This window comes from Schistocerca cancellata, chromosome 9 (genome assembly GCF_023864275.1).
Source record: "Schistocerca cancellata isolate TAMUIC-IGC-003103 chromosome 9, iqSchCanc2.1, whole genome shotgun sequence".
NCBI classification, from domain to species: Eukaryota; Metazoa; Arthropoda; class Insecta; order Orthoptera; family Acrididae; genus Schistocerca; species Schistocerca cancellata.
The window spans coordinates 124259611-124281587 of record NC_064634.1 but is presented as its reverse complement, the minus strand read 5'-3'; the positions used below and the strand labels follow the sequence as shown (position 1 = coordinate 124281587).

At 41.7% G+C, this 21977-nt stretch overlaps 1 protein-coding gene across 1 annotated transcript in view; it reads right to left on the bottom strand.

Annotated features, from left to right (window-relative positions):
- Positions 1-1621: 1621 nt before the first annotated feature.
- LOC126101024 (UDP-glycosyltransferase UGT5-like) overlaps positions 1622-21977 on the bottom strand; it is a 58102-nt gene continuing 37746 nt past the window's right edge. The window contains exons 5-6 of the mRNA XM_049911689.1: positions 6314-6533; positions 1622-1935 (exon numbers count right to left, since the gene is read on the bottom strand). Coding sequence (XP_049767646.1) covers positions 1623-1935; positions 6314-6533 — 533 coding nt within the window. The 3' untranslated portion in view covers position 1622. The remainder of the gene's footprint in view (positions 1936-6313; positions 6534-21977) is intronic.

The following is a 21977-nucleotide window of genomic DNA, read 5'->3' as shown; positions in this document are numbered from 1 at the left end:
AGGTAAAAAAGCCTCTCCACCAATGGCGAGGTCATGGTTCATGGGGTTGTCAGCAGCCCTTGTTTTATGTGCATAAGGTTCACAAAAATCAGTACTTAACATTTCTAAATCTGTGGTCCACTTTATTGTGTCTTACAGCAAAAAACTTATACAAAATAATCACTAATAAATTCAACAACATGTAAACTTTGAGACAGCTGACAACAAACTATACATCTTATATGACTAAATAATTTAGGAGTGAAGGAGACTGTTCACTGAATAGCAGGCCTTGCGGCAGTAGTAACACCAGTTCCCATCAGATCACTGCAGTTAAACTCTGTCAGGCTGGGCTAGCACTTGGATGGGTGACCATCTGGTCTGCCAAGCACTGTTGGCAAGCAGGATGCACTTGGCCATGGTGAGGCAAACTGAGGAACTGCTTGATTGACGAGTAGCTACTCTGGTCTCGTAAACTGACATACGGCCGGGAGAGTGGTGTGCTGACCACATGCCCCTCCATATCTGTGTCTGGTGATGCCTTTCGGCTGAGGATGACACGGAGGCTGGTTGGTACCATTGTTGACAGGCATATACAAAAGGGAAAGAAAACTTGCTAGCTTTCAGAAAAATCCTTTGTTCAGCTACACACTGTACAGACATGTTCTCTGATATGTTTATCAAGACAGAAACAAAAAACTCGTGCCAGTCAGAATAATACAACATGCAGAATTACAAAATTCCCATAATTTTTTGAACTCACATCTTAGGTTCTCCATAATGGACTCCACGTTAAGAGCTGAGACTGATTAGATAATTTACAAAGAATTGTTGATATCCTGCTTCAGTGACTTTTATTGTTAATGCTCTTTGATGATCATGCTGTCATCATAAGGTGGATAAGATCTTTACATTGTTGAATTTTCTTGTGACGTACACATGTATTGTCTGTTGGGTGCATGTTTGCATTTCACAGTTTTCAATGTTGAAATGTTTTGTGACATTGAAAAGTTACAGTGACACACATGTGGAGTTTGTTGTATCAGCATACAGCAGATATATTTATCTAGACATGTAGTAAGCATAATTTTCCCATATATGTAGAAAAGTGTGTGAGTGCTTTCAGCACTGCAAGCCATGGTAACATTTCTCCACCAGTGCAAGATGATGTACAACCTCCCTGCCACTGTGCTGTTTGTTAAATAGACAACACATGTGTATGTCACAAACAAATGCAATAATGTAAAAGTACCTTAATCCACCTGATAATGGCATCACCATGAAAACACATATTAGTGTTAAAAATGAATATAAAGGTACTAAAGCAATGTAATAACATCTGTTGTTTTAAAAGGGGGATACATAGCATATAAATTGTACCTCACCTTAGTCTGCATCCTCCATGAAATATAGCCCCATGTTAATGTTTTGTTTGATCCTCTTATAGTATCCAAAATGTATGTAGCAGGATCCATCCATTAGCTTGCAGACATCGTGAACTATTATGTAAAGTAAAACTACGGTATGGAAAAGGCTGGTAAAACAGAAGTGTATTGTTTCTGTTTCATGTAAAAATATATATATTTAAAAAGTGAGCAATTTCATCAAAAACGAGTTTGTACATGTTTAATATTCATCCACTCTTACTGCTGCTTCTTCAGATTTTTCTTAATGCCATTTTCAGCAATGTTTTTGGGTGTACTACTGAACAGGAACCTGAGAACAACTCTTAATATTATCACTAGAAGACTCACAACCACTGTGACAATTGTTAGAATGAAGATGACGACATCTAGCAGGCACAGTTGATACCAGCTAAGATCCACGGCTGCAGATCTCATGTGTGAGGCTCCTTTGTGGCGTGCTACATACTCTGTCCAGTACACAAGTTCCTCCATGGGAGTTCGAGGCCTGTCATGGTACAGGCGGGACAGGTCCTTTGCCTTTGTTTGGTACCTGTTGGCAAACCCACAGCGTCAAAGTAAATATATACATGCATGGTGTATCATCAGACACAGAAAGTGTAAACTGGAAATATTATATCAGATTTTGGGTCCAAATGAATATAACTATTCCTTGGTTAAAAATATGTGTACATGTAGTCTTCAATACCAATCTGTCACCTGGTTACTTACCATCCTCCATCTGCTTCTGTATTCTGCTATTATTTTCATCACTGAATAGCAGCTACACCACAGAAAGCAGTTCAGTGTTAGATTACATGAGCCGTATTTAATGGATCCTGATGAGATTGATCATAGGGTGTGGGAAGAAATAAGAAATGGGCATTATATTTAAATACATTGCACAGAGCTGTTTTAAGGCCCAAGCAACAAAAGCTACAACTTGGGCCACCATAGGCGCAACAATTGTAAGATTTCTATACAGAATGTATCACAATTACTAGCAGCCACATAGCTGCCAAGCTGGGAGGGGTACCCTAGTGCAATATTTGTGTAAGGTGTGTATCATAATAAGTAGGAAAAATTGACACATGTGAGAGGGGGAAGTTAACAAAGATAAGTTGCATGCCTGAAAAATGTTCTTTACCCAGCCCTGGCAGTTCAATTGAAAATTTAACTAATTATGATGTATTATTATTACAGTGATAATATAAGTTGTAGAGTGACCTAACTCACTCATCTTAAAGAGTCACTGTGTTGCTACTCTTCAACTGAGAAAAAGGAGCTCATGAATTCAACTAAAAACTCCACTATATTATCCACAAGGCATTTAATATGCTCTGGTAAGCTGTTAAATACCTGTTTATCCATATACCTGACTACTTTCTATACTACTTCATAAAATTCTTTGAGAAAAGACCAATGTTGATAATAACAAAACACTTTTTTGGGGGGGGAGATTCTCTTGACAACATTCTGTGATGATATCCCTGTAAATGTGTAACAACAATGGAAATTCCTGGCTGGAATACTAGGTAAAATAAGGGAAATACAACCACTCACCTCCAGTGGTCTAATATATGGCTCATAAAAACAGCAGCAGGAAACAGTATTCACACTAGCTTTCTCTGACAAAAATTCACTCATTCACACACAAAACCACACAGATTCTCAAACACACATGCATGTGGGAATGTGTAGCTCAAAAGCTAGTGTGAATACTTTTTTTGTTACATGTTTCTATTTGCTACACTTCAGTCTGCTATAGGTGAGTGGTTACCTTTCCCTTATTTTACATATTAACTCAAAAATTTTATCTAACTGTAGTCCCAAATATTAGTGGTAAATAGCTATAAATTAAATTTACTTATTCACATCAAAAGTTAATGGTATTTGATTTGCCTTGAACTATCTACTGATGTTTTTATATATTTCTTATATTATCTTTTCTGTATGACATCTACATCTACGTGATTACTCTGCTATTCACAATGAAGTGCCCGGCAGAGGGTTCAATGAACCACCTTCATGCTGTCTCTCTACTGTTCCACTCTCGAACGGCGCACAGGAAAAACAAGCCCTGATTTCTCTTATTTTATTGTGATGATCATTTCTCCGTATGTAGGTGGATGCCAACAGAATGTTTTCACAATTGGAGGAGAAAACTGGTGATTGAAATGTCATGAGAAGATCTCATCATGATGAAAAATGCCTTTGTTTTAATGATTGCCACTCCAGTTCATGTATCACGTCTGTGGCACTATCTCCCCTGTTTCACAATAATACAAAACAAGCCGCCCTTCTTCAAACTTTTTCAATATTATCCATCAGTCTCACCCGATATGAATCCCACACTGCACAGCAATCTCCAGAATAGGGTGGACAAGTGTAGTTTAAGCAGTCTCTTTAGTAGATCTGTTTCACCTTCTGCCAATGAACCACAGTCTTTGGTTTGCTCTACCACAACATTATCTATGTGATCGTTCCAATTTAGGTTATTTGTAATTGTAATCCCTATGTATTTAGTAGTATTTACAGCCTTCAGATTTGTGTAACTTATCACGTAATCAAAATTTAGCGGATTTCTTTTGGTACTCATGTGAATAACTTCACACTTCTCTTTATTCAGGGTCAATTGCCACTTTTTGCACCACACAGGTAGCTTATCTAAATCATTTTGCAATTCATTGTGGTCGTCTGATGACTTTACAAGGTTGTAAATGACAGCATCATCTGCAAATAATCTAAGAGTGCTATTCAGATTGTCTCCTATGTCATTAATATAGATCAGGAACAATAGAGGGCCTATAACACTTCCTTGGGGAATGCCGATATTACGTCTGTTTTACTCGATGATTTTCCATCTATTACTACGAACTGTGACATTTCTGAGAGGAAATCATGAATCCAGTTGCACAACTGAGGTAATATTCCACAGGCACACAGTTTGGTTAGAAGACGATTGCTGGGAATGGTGTCAAAAGCCTTATGAAAATATAAAAATATGGAGTCAATTTGACATCCACTGTCGATAGCACTGATTACTTCATGAGTACAAAGAGCTAGTTGTGTTCTGCAAGAACGATATTTTCTGAACCCAATGTGTCAATAAATCGTTTTCTTCAAGGTACCTCATAATGTTCGAGCACAATAGATGTACCAAAACCCTACTGCAGATCGACATTAGTGATATGGGCCTGTAAGTCAGTGGATTACTCCTATTTCCCTTATTGTGTATTGGTGTGACTTGCACAACTTTCCAGTCTTTAGGTACGGAACTTTCTGTGAGTGAGCGTTTGTATATAATTGCTGAATATGAAGACATTGTATCTGCATACTCTGAAAGGACCCTGACTGGTACACCATATGGACCAGAAGCCTTGCATTTATTAAGTGATTTAAGCTGCTTTGCTACACCGAGGATATCTACTTATATGTTTCTCATCTTCGCACTTGTTCTTGATTGGAATTCGGGAATATTTACTTTGGTGAAGGAGTTTCAGAAAACCGTGTTTAATAACTGTGCTTTGGTGGCATTGTCATCAATGACTTCACCATTACTATCACACAGTGAAGGTATTGTTGCGTCTTGCCACTGGTGTGCTTTATATATGACCAGAATCTCTTTGGGTTTTCTGCCAGATTCCGACACAGAGTTTCATTGTGGAAATTATTAAAAGCATCTCACATTGAATCACACGCTATAATTTGAACTTCAGCAAAGCTTTGCCAATCTTTGGGATTTTGCGTTCTTTTAAATTTGGCATTCTTTTTTCATTACTTCTGCAACAGCGATCTGACCCATTTTGTGTACCATGGGGAATCAGTACCATACTGTATTAATTTATGTGGTATATATCTCTCAATTTCAATCAATACTATCTCTCTGAAATCATTTCATATCTTTTCTACTCTTATGTGATCAGATCAGAAGGCGTGGAGACTGTCTCTTAAAAAGGCATTAAGAGCATTTATATCAGCTTTTTTTAAAATAGATGTACTTTGCATTTCTTTTTTATGGTTGTGGGTGTTACGGTATTCAGCCTAGCAGCAAATGCCTTGTGGTCACTAATCTCTGTATTCGTCATGATACTCCCTATTTGTCCAGTATTATTTGTTGCTAAGGGGTCAAGTATGCTTTCACAACCATTTATGCTTTGAGTAGGCTTATGAACTAATTGTTCAAAATAATTTTCTGAGAAAGCATTCAGTACAATTTCGGAAGACATTTTATGCCTGCCGCCGGCTTTAAATGTATAATTTTTCCAGCATATCAAGGATAGATTGAAGTCACCACTGACTATGATTGTATGAATGGGGTACCTATTTGAAATGAGACTCAAGTTTTCTTTGAACTCTTCAGCAACTGTATCTTCTGAGTCGGGGGGTTGGTAAAACGATCCAGTTACTAGTGTAGTCTGACTGTCAAGTATAAACTCTACCCATACTATTTCTCAGGAATGGTTCTTTCCCTACACACCCACTACAATTTACAACTACAATACTGATCGTTTCTACAATTACCTTACTCTGTTTCACCTGTCCCCTTTTAGACGGACACCCTTTCTGTGGTTTCCTGAGACCCTCTAACCTAAAAAACTGCCCAGTCCTGCTATGAGAATGAGTACTGTGTTTTTCCACATAGTAAAAAAGGACAATGCAAAAGAAGAAGATAATTTATATATATGAGAAACAAATGATTCAAAATAGAACCATGTTGTGCATTATTTCTGATGTCCAAATTGAGAGTAGTATGTCACAAGGAGACATCACAGTGACACAATGGATACTGTTAATTATGATCACAAAATACACATTTATTTTACAGTTGTTGTTGCTTGTAAAGGGAATTTGCTCCTACCTCCTCCTTAACAAAATGGGACAATTGCATTGTTAGTTTTGTTTCCTGTAGGAATTGAATGACCACTTACCGAGGATTATTGAGTATTTCCGTAATTGCCCAGTAAAATGTCTCTGAGGTGATGTTATTCAAACGTAGTCTGATTCCATATCCTTTGGATTCTGCTTGAAGCATGTTAAGATCTTGATCACTGAACACAGGAATCCCAATCACAGGCACACCATGGTACACTGTTTCAAGTGTACTCAGGAATCCTCCATGTGTAATGAAAAGTCGTATGTTTTTGTGCGCTGAAAAACCAGAGAAATATGATCTTATATAAGAATAACTGATTTTTGTCTCTTTACTTCTTTATCTATATCATTCACTGTGTCAGGAACTAGGCATACTATTGAGTAACCAATATAATAGTCACTTGTGTCCACAAGTGAAGGCTGGTGCGGGATTCTGTATGCACAGAGGGAAAGTGAACAAATAGTAACAAGGTCAGTTTGCTCTCTGTCTACCTTCTGTACTAAATACCTCAATTGATCTCTCATGGCATTATTTTCAGTGTTGAAGAAAGCTCCACATGGGACACAGTATCTATTTTGATTTGTACTGAAGAAGTAAATATAAGGGTCACTTTGCTGTCACTACTGTTTGTAGTACTTTCGGTGAGTGCTTGCAAGGCAGCCATCTCAAAATGGGCACTACATCAACTTCTGTAGTCTGCAAACTACCCTGAAATGTGTGGCAGAGTATATTTACCACTGTATCAGTTATTAGGGCTTTTTCTGTTCAATTCATGTACATGGAACAGGAAGAACAATTGTGTCAGTGCCTCTCTGTGTGCTGTAACTAGTCTAATTTTGTCTTTGTGATTTGTGTAGGTGCAGTATGAATGGGGTTATGGATATGCCTCGATTCGTTACTTAAAAAAAAAAAAAAACTTTCAGTAGCTGAGATCACATAAATTTGTCTTTATTTTTAACAACTGGTTTCAACATGCACTGATCAGCCAGAACATTATGACCACCTACCTAATAGCCAGTATGTTCGCCTTTGGGATGGATAATAGTGGCGATGCATTGTGGCATGGAAGCAATGGGGCCTTCATATGTCACTAGAGAAAGTTGGCACCACAGCTACACACACAGTTCACTTAATTTCCCTAAATTTTGGGGAGGAGAACTACGAGCTCTGACACTACGTTCAGTCACAACCCAGATGTGTCCGATTGGGTTCAGATCTGGTGAGTTTGGGGGCATATGAATTGGAACTTGCCACTGTGTTCCTCAAACAAATTCTGTCACACTCCTAGCCTTGTGATGTGATGCATTATATTGTTGAAAAATGCCACTGCTATTGTAAAACATTATCTTCATGAAGGGGTGCATGCTGTCTGCAAACTGTGTATGATATTTCTTGGCTTTCATGGTGACTTTAACGAGCTCCACTGGAGCCATGGATGCCCACGTGAATGTTCCCCAGAGCCTAATGGAGCCACTGCCAGCTTGTTTCCATCCCACAGTACAGGTGTCAAGGAACTATTCCCCTGTGAGACAACAGATTCACGCCCTCCCATTGGCGTGATGAAGAAGGTATTAGGATTCATCAGACCAAGCAGCAATGCTCTGTCACTGCACTGAGGGTCATATGCCCATTTCAGTCATAATTGCTGATGTCATGGTGTTAATACTGGCACATGTTTGTGTTTTTGGCTGCAGAGGCCCATCGTTAGGAGTGTTCGGTGCACTGTGTGTTCAGACAAACTTGTACTCTGCCCAGCTTTAAGTCTGATGTTAGCCCCATCAAAGTTGACCACTTGCTCAGCCTATGATATCTACCATCTGGACTGGCCACCAAACCCATGACGCCTGGACAAGGTTTCACTTTGCATTTGCCATGTGTTGAAGACACTCACCACAGCACTCCTCGAACACCTGACAAGTTGTGCAGTTTCTGAAATGCTCACGCTGAGCCTCCAGTTGTCAAAAACGTCCTTGTGTCAGAAGATTTATGCCTTCTTAATTCTGGTAGCAACACACATTTGTTGTTTCAATGCAAATTCCAGAAATAAGCAACACTACAGCCCCTGCTGTAAATGCCCTATTGGAAGGGCAATTACTGGCAAAGGTTTGCATTGTGATCATTCTCTCACCATAGACCCTGCTTTCTGTTCTCCAACCCTTATAAGAAGCTGCTCATTGGGTAGTGGGAAATCTGGATCCACCTCTAAGATAGAGCTATCCCTGAAAGGAAGCCACCACGATGAATGCTTAGCAGAGCAAATTTGATGGTGTACAGCTAACTAGCTGTGTTGAACACTGAGATACCAACCAGAAGTGGGTGGTTCACATTATCAGCATGGTCCACTGTGCTGCTGATGCATATATCCTGAAGTCATTAACTTCAGAAGTGAAATGTCCCATGATGGAACTATTAGTGTCACTCTGCAAGCAGGTTTAGACACTTGGCCTTATGACAGTGTAGATGCCAACCATCTGTTACGAATTTCACAGGCCTTCGGGTCATGGGGGCAAAGGCACAAAGGACAATCAAGCAGAGCAAGAAGAGGTCACAGCAAGTATTTCTAGAATAAGTAAATTGTTCCACTAGCTCGTTAAAAGTATGGGAAGCCATAAGAAATATATTTGACAACTGTGTCAAGACACTGCTGTGCTGAGGCAGCAGAGTCTCCAATTTACATCTGGACACAGTGCACAGGTATAGTACTTCAGTTTGATCACTGTCCCCAGCTTTCCCCTTGTCATTGGGCTTTAATAGAGAGGAATGCTTGGAATTTCCATCAACAACAGTGAGGATTACAACTACCCCCTTTCCTGTGAGGGAGCTTGAGTATGCATTGTCTCAGATCACAAAGACTTAACTGGGTAAGGATAAAATCCACTATAGCATGTTACAGTACCTCACACAGGTGGAAAGGTAATCCTCCCATCACTGCCAACTGGTGTCTGACTTGGGTCCTATAATCACAGAAACTACACTGAGGTGACAAAAGTCAAGGGATAGTGATATGCACATATGCAGATGGCTGTAGTATTGCGTACACAAGGTATAAAAGGACAGTGCAATGGAGGAGCTGTTATTTGTACTCAGGTGGTTCATGTGAAAAGGTTTCGTATGTGATTGTGGTCCGTGATGGGAATTAACAGACTCTGAACATGGAATGGTAGTTGGAGCTAGATGCATGGCATGGTACATTTCATTTCGGACATCATTATGGAATTCAATATTCAGAGATCTGCAATGTCAAGAGCATTCTGAGAAACCACATTTCAGGCATTACCTCTCACCATGGACAACCCAGTAACCAACGGTTTTCACTTAACGACCGAGAGCACCAGTGTTTGTGTAGGGTTGTCAGTGCCAGCAGACAAGCAACACTGTGTGAAATAACTGCAGAAATCAATGTGGGATGTACAATAAACATATACATTATTGAATTGAAACAAAATTTGGCACTAATGGGCTGTGGCAGCAGACAACTGACATGAGTATCTTTGCTTACAGCATGACATCCCCTGCAGCATCTCTCGTGGGCTCGTAACCATATCAATTGGATACTAGAGCAAATATTTTGGCCACCTGTATCACTTGACATGAATCCTATTGTTCAATTATGGCACATAATTGAGAGGGCAGTTCATGCACAAAATCCTGCACCAACAACACTTTCACAATTATGACAGCTATAGAGGCAGCATGGCTCTGCAAGGGACTTCCAGTGACTTGCTGAGTTCATGTCACACTCTATGTCAGGCCAAAGGAGGTCCGACATGCTATTAGGAGGTATGCCATGATTTTCTCACTTCAGTGTACTTGGTCACTACTAGTTTCAGAGGCATCGATCAACCCTCAACAACCTTGTCCTGCAGGATGCAGAAATATAATATTCTTTCCTATGCAGACCACACCTCATAGATATCTTCTTCGATCTTCAAAAGATCTACGACACTACTTGGAAGCAATAACATCCTAGGACAGCCCCACAAATGGAACTTCCAAAGATGACTGCCAATATTCATATGGTCTTTTCTTTCCACACAATTTTTTATATCTTGGGTCAACAATGCTCTTTCTGCACAATTGAAGCAAGATAATGGTGTCCCTCAAGGGTCCGCTTTCAGTGTGCATCTGTTTGCTCTTGCCATCAACAGTATTGCATCCATGGTAAAGTCTCCTGTTTGATGTTCATTGTTTGCAGATGACTTTACCATGCTCTGCTTATTATCCAAACTTACAACAACCACTTGTCAGGTGCAGCTAATGATAAGATTGTTGGAGGAGTGGGCGGATTGCACAAGTTTTGAATTTTCTTCAGCAAAATATGTTTGTTTTAATTGTCTAAGTCATCCTATCAACCTGGCTATAAGATTCTTGGAGGAGTGGGCACATTGCACAAGTTTTAAATTTTCTTCAGTGAAATGTGTTTGTTTTTATTGTCTAATTCATCCTATTAACCTGGCTGTTCTTAAAATGAGGAACACTGTTATTAGTTTTTAAAGTTCAGTGACGTTTCTGGGTCTCACATTTGAACAGCTAAGGTTACCACATCTGAAGAATGTAAAGGCCTAAAGACACGGATTATTTTAAAATGAATCATCCACAGGTTAGAGAAAGCAGACTGAATGTGTCTGCTCCTCTTTTACTAGGCGTTTTGTTCAATTCCACCTTGGTATGTATGCACCTCACAATCAGCAGCATTCAAAACCATTACTCATCCTCCAATGGAGCGCCTATTCAGAAACAGACCACAAGCAATAAGGCCATTCAAGAGTTAGTGGTTGATAATGCTGACCATATTTTTGTTTTTCATAGAGGTTGGAGTCATTTGTCACCGTGGTTAATAAGGAGACCCTGAGTTATTTTATATTTGTCAGTGTACAAAAAGAATCATATCTCAGGCTATGTTTTTAAATTGATGTTTTACTAAATTTTATCCAAGCACTGATTGTATTATAGTTTACACTCATGGAACTAAGCAGAGAAATTCTATTGGCTGCATTGTGTTGTTTCCAGAATACATTTTTAAGTTTCACTTACCTCATACATTCACAGTGTATGAGGCTAAATTATATGTGATTTTGAGGGCACTAGAGCAGTTGTGGTATCTCTTACTACCAAAACTCTCTAAGTGCCCTTCAGGACATTCATTATACACTGAAGCGCCAAAGAAACTTATATAAGCATTCACATTCAAATACATAGATCTGTAAATAGGCAGAATATGGCACTGTCATCAGCAATGCCTGTATAAGACAACAAGTGTCTGACGCAGTTGTTAGATCAGTTACTGCTGCTACAATGGCAGGTTATCAAGATTTAAGTGAATTTGAACATTGTGTTATAGCCGGCGCACAAGCGATGGGACACAGCATCCCCAAGGTGGTGATGAAGTGCTGAATTTGCCGTACGACCATTTCACGAGTGTATTGTGAATATCAGGAATCTGGTAAAACATCAAGTCTTTGACATTGCTGGGGCCACAAAAATATTCTGCAAGAATGGGACCAGTGATCCACAACAGTATTCTGCAAGAATGGGACCAGTGATGAACTGAAGAGAATCATTCAGTGTGACAGAAATGCAACCCTTCTGCAAATTGCTGCAGATTTCAATGCTGGGCCATCAACAAGTGTCAGTGTGCGAACCATTCAATGAAATGTCATTGATATGGCCTTTTGGAGATGAAGGCTCACTCGTGTACCTTTGATGACTGTGTAACACAAAGCTTTATGCCTCACCTGGGCCCGTCAATATCATCATTGGACTGTTGATGACTGGAAAGAGGTTGCCTGGTCGGACGAGTCTTGTTTAAAATTGCATCGAGTGGATGGACATGTATGGGTGTGGAGACAACCTCATGAATCCATGGACCCTGCAGGTCAGCAGGGGACTGTTCAAGTTGGTGGAGGCTCTGTACTTTTGGAGATGAAGGCTCACTCGTGTACCTTTGATGACTGTGTAACACAAAGCTTTATGCCTCACCTGGGCCCGTCAATATCATCATTGGACTGTTGATGACTGGAAAGAGGTTGCCTGGTCGGACGAGTCTTGTTTAAAATTGCATCGAGTGGATGGACATGTATGGGTGTGGAGACAACCTCATGAATCCATGGACCCTGCAGGTCAGCAGGGGACTGTTCAAGTTGGTGGAGGCTCTGTAATGGAGTGGGTTGTATGTAGTTGGAGTGATACGGGACCCCTGATACATCTAGATACTACTCTGACAGGTAACATGTACGTAAGCAACCTATCTGATCACCTGCGTCCATTCATGTCCATTGTGCATTCTGATGGACTACACGAAACGTCGAATGTAGCGGTCTACTTCCGGCCAGCTGCAGGGATCGTTTGTCAAAGACAATGCGAGGAGATCTTTCGGCCTCTAACTTTATCCTAAGAATGCGAGAATGCCCCGTGACTCCCATTCACATAGAGAAAGGTCATAAGTTGTCATCCCAGTAGGACAATGCATGCCCCACATGTCCAGAATTGGTACAGAATGACTCCAGGAACACTGTTTAAACACTTCCGCTAGCCACCAAACTCCCCAGACATGAACTTTATTGAACATATCTGGTATGCCTTGCAACATGCTGTTCAGAAGAGATCTCCACCCCCAACACATTGTAACACAGTCCCCTTCCATCAGTTTATGTTGCATAACAATGATGTACCAAACCACGTTTCTTTTTTTTTCTTAGTGTTCCCACAAACATAATGACAACTTTTCCTTCCATGTGTCTGTTGTTTCTTGTCCATGTAACATAGAAGTGTATAAAGATTTTTATGTTTTATTGATTCAAAATGTAATTACAGGAAAACATTTTATGGGTACAGCTCTAAAATAATACGCAGCAGACTTTGCGACCAGGGCATCTACAGCCTGAATATATCATTTTGAGGAGGTAAGATTTCTTTATTTATAGGGACAAGTTTCATCGCATTTCAGCTCCATCATCAGGTCCATATTATGCTGTTATATTATGCAATTTTATGTTTGACGTCTGCTAAATAGCGAACTGCCGACCGTGAACACTGTGTCATCCCATTCTCTTTCCTCGATTGGAACATGACTTGATTTTATTGCACCTGATGATGCAGCTAAAAGCTGAGAAACCAGTTGTGCATATAAATAAAGGACTTACAGCTAAAGTGGCCTCATGTTTTTAAAAAATTAAAATAAAAACATATTAGACCCATAATGATACATCTAACATAAATTTTGCAGACACAGAACATATTCAAATTATTGTTATGGTGGCCTGGGGAGCCAGCACTCTCATGACAGTTAGATACATGAGTCAAAGTAGATGACACTTGCACGTTTCGTAGTATGGCTGTGGGAACGTCTAGTATAAATTCCAGGACACCAAGAGGTGCACCAAGAGCTACGGACCACAGAGGTTGTTGGTCACACTGCAGAACCACGCCTCCACCCGGTCATGAGTGACTAGTGGGCAGAACATCTCTTCCCGACCCTTTTCCCCTTCAACAACATGATCTTTATCCCAGGGCAGGTCCTTCCACTTTTAGTGTCAGGAAAGTGCTTCTTGTAAATATCAGTCTTTGTCATCATATTTAAATGTTTTACCCTTTATAATTAGTGTTTTTGTCGAAAAGAAAGTCATATCTCTTATATACAAAGGTTGTCTCCAACCTTTGGATCATTCTGAAACAGGCAATAGTGGGTCCATAATATACTGAGATAGGGAACCAATGGTCAGAAAAACATATTTATTATTTGGAAGTGTGGAAATTTGTGGTAAGTTCTATGCGACAAAACTGCTGAGGTCATCGGTCCCTAGGCTTACATACTATGTAATCTAACTTTAGCTAACTTATGCTAAGGACAACATACACACTCATGGCCAAAGGAGGACTCGAACCTCCAATGGGGGAGCCATGCAAACCCTAGACCACGCGGCTGCCCTGCATGGCTATTTGTTATTTGATGGACGTACATAGCGTAGACCCCACACTGCAAAAGGACATGGTTTCAACACGACGGTGTGCCAGGCCACTTCGATGTTAACGTCCACAAGCACCTGAACAGCATGTACCCTTCCTGTCCCACAGCCAGTACGATCAATGAATCTCACACTTCAGGACTTTTACCTCTGGGGTTACTTCAAGACGTTGATGTATTGAACCCCTATAGACACTTATGAAGACCTGCTTGCTAGGGTCCAAGCTGCCTGTCTCCTGGTACAACAGACACAAGGGATCCTTGAGAGAGAGTGACAGAACATCATGCATCGTTGCCGAGCATGCATTGAGACTGTTGGTCATCACTTTGAACAGTTACTGGGGGCTAAGTTGTTGGTATGTGGTGTGCGCTGTGTATTTCCATAATGCAATGAATATACATTTCTGTCAATTGGTTCCCTATCTGACAGTTGTGAACTCACTCTCACCTGTTTCAATTTGATCCAAAAGGTTTGAGTAGTATGGTAAAGGCGTTTGTAGTGCAATTTTGATATCAAATTGATATGCAAATTAATTAAATTGATCAATTAATAACCCTCGCCCACCCCTGCCCCCAGATGACAACATGTGTTTTTCTCAGATGCAAGTGTGCCCCAGCCCTCTCCTCCTCGTACCCCCTCCCCCTAACCTACCCTACTGGCGCGAATTACGAATTTTGGTGAGAATTTCGAATTTTGGCGGGAATTTCTTTGTCTCAGGGCTGTGCTGACGACCCACCCCAACCCCCACCTGGGAATTCGCGGGAAATTAAAATTGGCAGTACCCTTTCTGGTACTCGAACCCTGGTCCTCCTGGGCGGAATGCCCAAGTGTACCCCCTAACACAATTCAACCGCCAGAATCACTTGGAATTTATGGGAAAATAAAAATGGTGGTGCCCTTCCCAAGGCTCGAACCTCGGTCCTCCTGTGGGGAAAGCTCAAGTGTACTCCCCTAACACAATTAAACTACCAGAGGCGCTTGGAATTGATGGGAAATTGAAATTGGCAGTACCCTTTCTGGGACTCGAACCCTGGTCCTCCTCGGCGGAAAGCCCAAGTGTATTCCCCTAACACAATTAAATCACCAGAGGCGCCTGGAATTGACAGGAAATTAAAAATGGCTGTGCCCTTTCCGGGACTCGAACCCTGGTGGTCCTGGATGGAAAGCCCAAGTGCACCCTCTAACACATGGAAATTGTCAAGATGCGGGAGAGGAAGGTTAGGTTAATGTACCGTACTTTATTTATTTTGGTCAGGAAACTGACGCAAAGATCGATCGTAATTACACACTTTTATGCAAAGCATTACACAAAGACGGCATAAAAGCGCAATACAGCCCAAAAACTGACGCTACCATACAACTGGTGTTATCCTGCTGGGGAGAAATTTCGCAATATCGATCGAAACTAGCGACAGACACACTCAAACTCTACCCTACATCTACTAACTGCCAGGAAAAAGGCTGGTGTGTAAGGTGCTATCTTTATTCTTTTTGGTTTGAAGTATGTTCAACTGATGAGTTGCTGGCTTTGGACAGAGAGGAGTTTAAAAAGTGTGTTATCTGTAAGCATACAGTATCTATTTCTGTTTGACATCAGAGTTGGCTACAGATGCCTGCTCAAAAACCATCCTGCAGCCCAGGTAATCAAAGCCAATACGCACTACCACAACTGATGGGAAAGAAAATGCGTTCTTATTACACTTCGAAATTGTCGTGAAAAAGCCAGCACTTGTAATGAATGGGTCATAATGTAGCACAGGTACTGGGGAAAATCGTCGTCCTAAAAGAATGCAGAGGAGGCCTTAGTTGAACGTGCATTCTCCTCGATAGGCGTCCACAAACTGCCGAAAATCGAGGCCCTCTTCCACCCTCCCTCCATCCACCTATGAGGGGACACATGCTCCTTCAAATGGCCAGCCGCTCCGCCAGCTGCCTCGCGGCACCGGCAGGCCACTGTCAACCCGTTGCTGCCGCCCTTTGCGGTTACTGGCCGCATGCAGCTTTCCACCATCTGGCTGCCGCCTTCAGGTGATGGTCCTAGACAACACAAAAGGGAAACTGAGTAGCATAACCCAGCCCATCCGGAGGACGCTCCAGACGGCTATTTTAAAAGTGGCGCCCTTTGCTGTTTTTCTGCTGACCCGCATACGGCTACAGTCCCCAACAGGCCCTCGAGATATGCAGTATGCCTTTGATGTGACGCCCTTTAGTACAAAAAGGAAATTTACAGGCATAGCCCCGCCCATCTGGAGAACGGTCCAGATCAGCTCTCGGTTTTCCACCATCTGGCCACCACCTTAAGGCGACGCTCCTATGCCAACACAGAAGCGTGTATAGTCAACAATAGGAGATAAAAGGACGGCCGCCTCAAGTGCAACTTGTTCATCTAAAATATAGCGATAGAGGCCCCACACGCCGCACCCCCCCCCCCCCCCTCCGGACAGAGAGTGGCTGTGTCCGGCGACCACCTGAGTAGAGACACACCCCCACCCCCTTGCCTGCAGCAGCCCGCCATTCGGTGATGGAGAACAATAGTATTTGATGTCAATACATCTATATAATCAAGCATCTATTAAAAAAGCAAAACACATTTGCGACCATAATAAATGTCCTCATTCCACAAAAACAGTTAAAGTACATTTTCTTCTAGTTTTACGGGTAAATTCGTTACAGTTTTTACATTCGACTGCAGTCGCTTCTCATTATTTTGTGACGTCCAGGGAAGTATACCGCTACCGATCACAAATGATCAGCAGTGACATACCCACCCTGCGTAAAATCAGGAAAAGACAATAACTTCGTTTATTTTAAGTACTGATCACCGCAGAATGTCCTCATAATTTCGAAACCGTCATTGTAGTAAAGAAAAAGCAAGAATATAAAGTCCAAAGAAAAGAAAAGAATCTATATTAAGCAAATTCTTCCAGGTTGTTGAACAAATCACACGACCTGAGAGCGTCTCTCCCGTTCAGTGTCTGTAAATAAAGTGTCATGCACGTGTGTATTACAAACATTTCAGACAATCTTTCACGCCATTGGCGCACATGTCGGGAAAAAAACACATTCATTTTACGTTTGACAATAAGAAGCTATAATTCAAGAGATGTAGCTGTTTAGTATGCTATGACAGGGCCCCTTTTACCAGGGCGATGCTATGTCATACTAGCGTTTATGAAACAAATCGTGAGAGCCTGGCTCGCCCTGAGTAGGTGGGAGATTGAAATTTCGTTAAAAGATATCGTCAAAACGAAAAAAAAGAAATACTTGTCAATAATCATTCCACGTTGCCCTAGCCATCCCTTCCACCTGGCAGGGTGCACGTCGTTGACATCAGTTTGATAGGCTAATTAATTAAATTGATCATGAGAGTCACTTTGCATGACGAATAATTTTTTTTTCAGCAGTGAGGTTACACTCACCTGCTAGGACAACTGGGAATCCATGGAGGGAATACGATGTCCCTTTTGAGGTACACTATTGAGAAATGACATTTGAAGCTGACCACAGAGGGATTCTAGAGTCCAAAACATACATTTCGCATAAGAACTGCGCTATTAAAAAACGATCATAACGCATATGTTACCGTCACCCCGCATGAAAATCGGTCTTGAGTGTACAGGCACAAACACGAGTCGCTGATAGCGTTACGATTTCAGGTAAAAATGCTGTCTGCAATTTGGAATCAAGTGTATCCATTTTACCATGTTCACAAGTTGTACCTTGTAGAGACGTCTTTTAGTGGTTACAGCCACTGGTGAATCATATTCGCGCCACTCTCATATCTCAAAACGAGTCACCCTTTTCTTTTCGAACCTATCTGCTAAGGGTCCCATACACCAAAAACTCCAGTGATGTTTTTAGACAGTCCCTCTGTACCTTGTAACGGCTCCTAAGTCTCTGCCCTGCTCTCCCTGCAGCATAGTCCATGTGATCGTCCCAATTTAAGTCTGACCTGTACGGAAGTTCGAGATTGCTATATCTAAGACCTTCTACATCATGTGGGGAAACAGGACGAGCAGAGTTAATGCGACAGGGGCACTTTGCTCACTCGGTGGAAATGGGAACATGGTGTCATAGCTCCGCCAATCGTGTAGTGTGAAAGCCCAGTGCCAAACTAAGCTTTCCCCTGCAACACGAGGTAGTAGAAGAGATAGTACGAGCAGTAATGGTGCTGTTTCTTGTTAGAAAAATTAGGAAGACTACACATCATGGAGGAAGGACAAAGATTTTGCGACACATCTCCAAACTACATACAGGTAGTCCGAAGGAGATCTGTGTTTCTCAAGGTACATCCCTGTCTATTACCCAAACATATGTAGCGATCCTATTAAATATACAGGTATTGGTTCATTGAATCGAAGTCGCTTCCACAGACCGGAATTAAGTTTCATCACCTGTACTGTAGGATAACCATATCCAACAGACTATCAATCACACAAGAAGTTTCCTGTATTGCTCCTTCATAATCAGTTTAATACATTGTTTTTTTCGGTTGTAACACACCCTATCAGTGTACACCGTCATACACTTTGTTTTTTCTACCATGACTTGGAGACCCGTGTCAGCTGCTGCTAAGCCGACATTAACATGTTTCGATCCTCTGGCTCTCACAGAAAACTGAACATCGCATGGCATAAACCATGCAGTTACCACACCAAAGGCTGGTAGAAATAAAACACAGACGTGATGTTTCTCATTGACAAAAATGTGCCGCCCGAAGTGGCCGAGCGGTTCTAGGCGCTTCAGTCTGGAACCGCGCGACCGCTGCGGTCGCAGGTGCTAATCCTGCCTTGGGCATGGATGTGTGTGATGTCCTTAGGTTAGTTAGGTTTAAGTAGTTCTAAGTTCTAGGGGACTGATGACCTCAGCTGTTAAGTCCCATAGTGCTCAGAGCCATTTGAAGCCTTTTTTTTTTTTCTTTTTTTGACAAAATAGTGGAAGACGTCGCAACATATGGAACCTGGAAGAATTTGCGGTATTGTAGAATGCTCCAAGCAACTATTCGAAGGTCTGGAGTTCCCTCATGCATATTAACCATCCGTTTCTTGTTCTTAACCGTCTGTTATACCATCACAACAGTTTCATATCTGTTGTACGCCAGTAAGGGGTGCTAACCTCCTCGACATTCGCGCATCTGGAGAAATCTTGTGCTCTTGGATGGGTGTGGGACAGCAGTTACAGCCTCGTTTTGCGCTGTTTCTACACGAAACGTCGAATGTAGCGGTCTACTTCCGGCCAGCTGCAGGGATCGTTTGTCAAAGACAATGCGAGGAGATCTTTCGGCCTCTAACTTTATCCTAAGAATGCGAGAATGCCCCGTGACTCCCATTCACATAGAGAAAGGTCATAAGTTGTCATTATAACCGAAGTGCTAGAGATATGTAGGTCGCTGACTGGTATACTTTGGTGTATATGTTCAAGAATTAACAATGAACACACTGCACAGTCATCTACTTACATTCGTGATGCTACTCGCAAAGTAGTGGAGGGGCTGTTTGGCAATGATACAGAAATTGGTAAGCATGCTGCTGCATTATTGGTCAGTGTAGAAATTACGCTAAAATTGCTAAAATTGATCGCACTATCAACCATGATGCTTATTATTACAGTACGTCGACGTTGTCTTTTCCTTCCCAACAGTCCAGGTACAATGTTGATTAACACATAATGTGATTTACACCGTGCGATGTCTAGTTTCCTGGGGGAGTCAATGGAGCAGACGTGTTAATGTCAGTTTAGAATCTGACATAGACGTCGAACTCGTGGCGGAAGAAAATGTATGGCAGTGTACAAAGCGTGTTACAGCAGAAAAAGCAGTGTATCAAACAACGAAACAGTTTCCCTCTCCTGCGACTGATAACATGTGGGAGAAGGTTCTCTTACAGTACAGGCAATGAAACTTTACACCGGTCTTTGCAAGTCACGTCGATCACTGGCCACATGGTCCAATGGATAAATACCTGTATATTTAATAGGATCGCCGAATATGCTCAATGCCGGCATGCAGATGGTATTCGCCTACGATATATCGAAGAGAGAGATGCGGTAAAAATCTATCGGATGAAATTAACGGAGCTCTTATAGTTCATAATTTTTCTCTGCTGGATCGCAAATAATAACGGTGATAGAACGTTTGGGTGATAGATGTGAATGGATCCAGAGGGACACGGATTTGCTTCGATGTTGAGTCTTACTAATTTTCCCAGCAAGCAACACCACCATAACTGTTCATACTGTCGTTGTGTTGCAGGAGCAGGCTTCATTTGATGCTGACCTGACACATCGTACGTGGGTGGCGGAGCTACAACAACATCCCATTTCCACCAATTGGTCAAAACACGCTCCTATAGCATTAACCCAGATCACTCTGTTACCACACAGGTTGCAGAATGTGGTGGATATTACTGTCTCCGACTTCTGGGTGAAATTGCTAAAATTGATCTCACTATCAACTGTGGTGTGTATTACATACAGTACATCGCTCCATATCAGTGGCGTCTTTCCAGTCCGGACCATCCACTGGGTACACTGTTGATTACCACATAATGATTGACTTACACCGCTCCCCTGAGATGGAGGGAACCTTGACGGAACACTGGATATCTGCTGCTTGTTGCTGTGGAACCTGGGATTAAATGTAGACGTCATCACCTTAATACATTTGTTTGGAAGTGTTCCTCACTGCTACAGACTCTTCCTATTTCCATATGCTGCTATACCCTACACATGTTTTTATTTTTATTCTTTTTCACCAATAAGATAACAGTACCTCTTTTTATTAGTGCTACCTCACGCTTGTTGTGAACAGCACCTTCCGGCGAAGGTCAACACTGGAACAGTAATCATGTACATGAGTGCAAAATGAAGGAACAATGCTTTTCGAAATGGAGCACCGAGACACCCGCTACCCTCTCGGTGGGAAGATGAGATTAACCGTACCTTCGAATAGTTGCTGGAAGCGCTCCACAATACCGCAATTCTTGCAGTTTCCATATGTTGCGATGTCTTCCACATTTTTGTCAATGAGAAACATCACGTCTGTGTTTTATTTCTACCAGCCTGTGGTGTGTTAGCTGTATGGCTTATGCCATGCGATATTCAGTTTTCTGTGAGAGCCAGAGGAGCGAAACATGTTAATGTCAGTTTGGCAGCAGCTGACATGGCTCTCTAAGTCATGGTAGAAAAAACAAAGTGTGTGGCGGTGGACACTGATAGGGTGTGTTACAACCGAAAAAAAACAATGTATTAAACTGATTATGAAGGAGCAATACAGGAAGACTCTCATGTGACTGATAGTCTGTTGGATGTGGTTATCCTACAGTACAGGTGATGAAACTTAATTCCGGTCTGTGGAAGCGACTTCGATTCAATGAACCAATACCTGTATATTTAATAGAATCGCTACATACGTTTGGGTAATAGACAGGGATGTACCTTGAGAGACACAGATCTCCTTCGGACTACCTGTATGTAGTTTGGAGATGTGTCGCAAAGTCTTTGTCCTTCCTCCATGATGTGTAGTCTTCCTAATTTTTCTAACAAGAAACAGCACCATTACTGCTCGTACTATCTCTTCTACTACCTCGTGTTGCAGGGGAAAGCTTAGTTTGGCACTGGCCTTTCACACTACACGATTGGCGGAGCTATGACACCATGTTCCCATTTCCACCGAGTGATCAAAGTGCCCCTGTCGCATTAACTCTGCTCGTCCTGTTTCCCCACAGGATGTAGAAGGTCTTAGATATAGTAATCTCG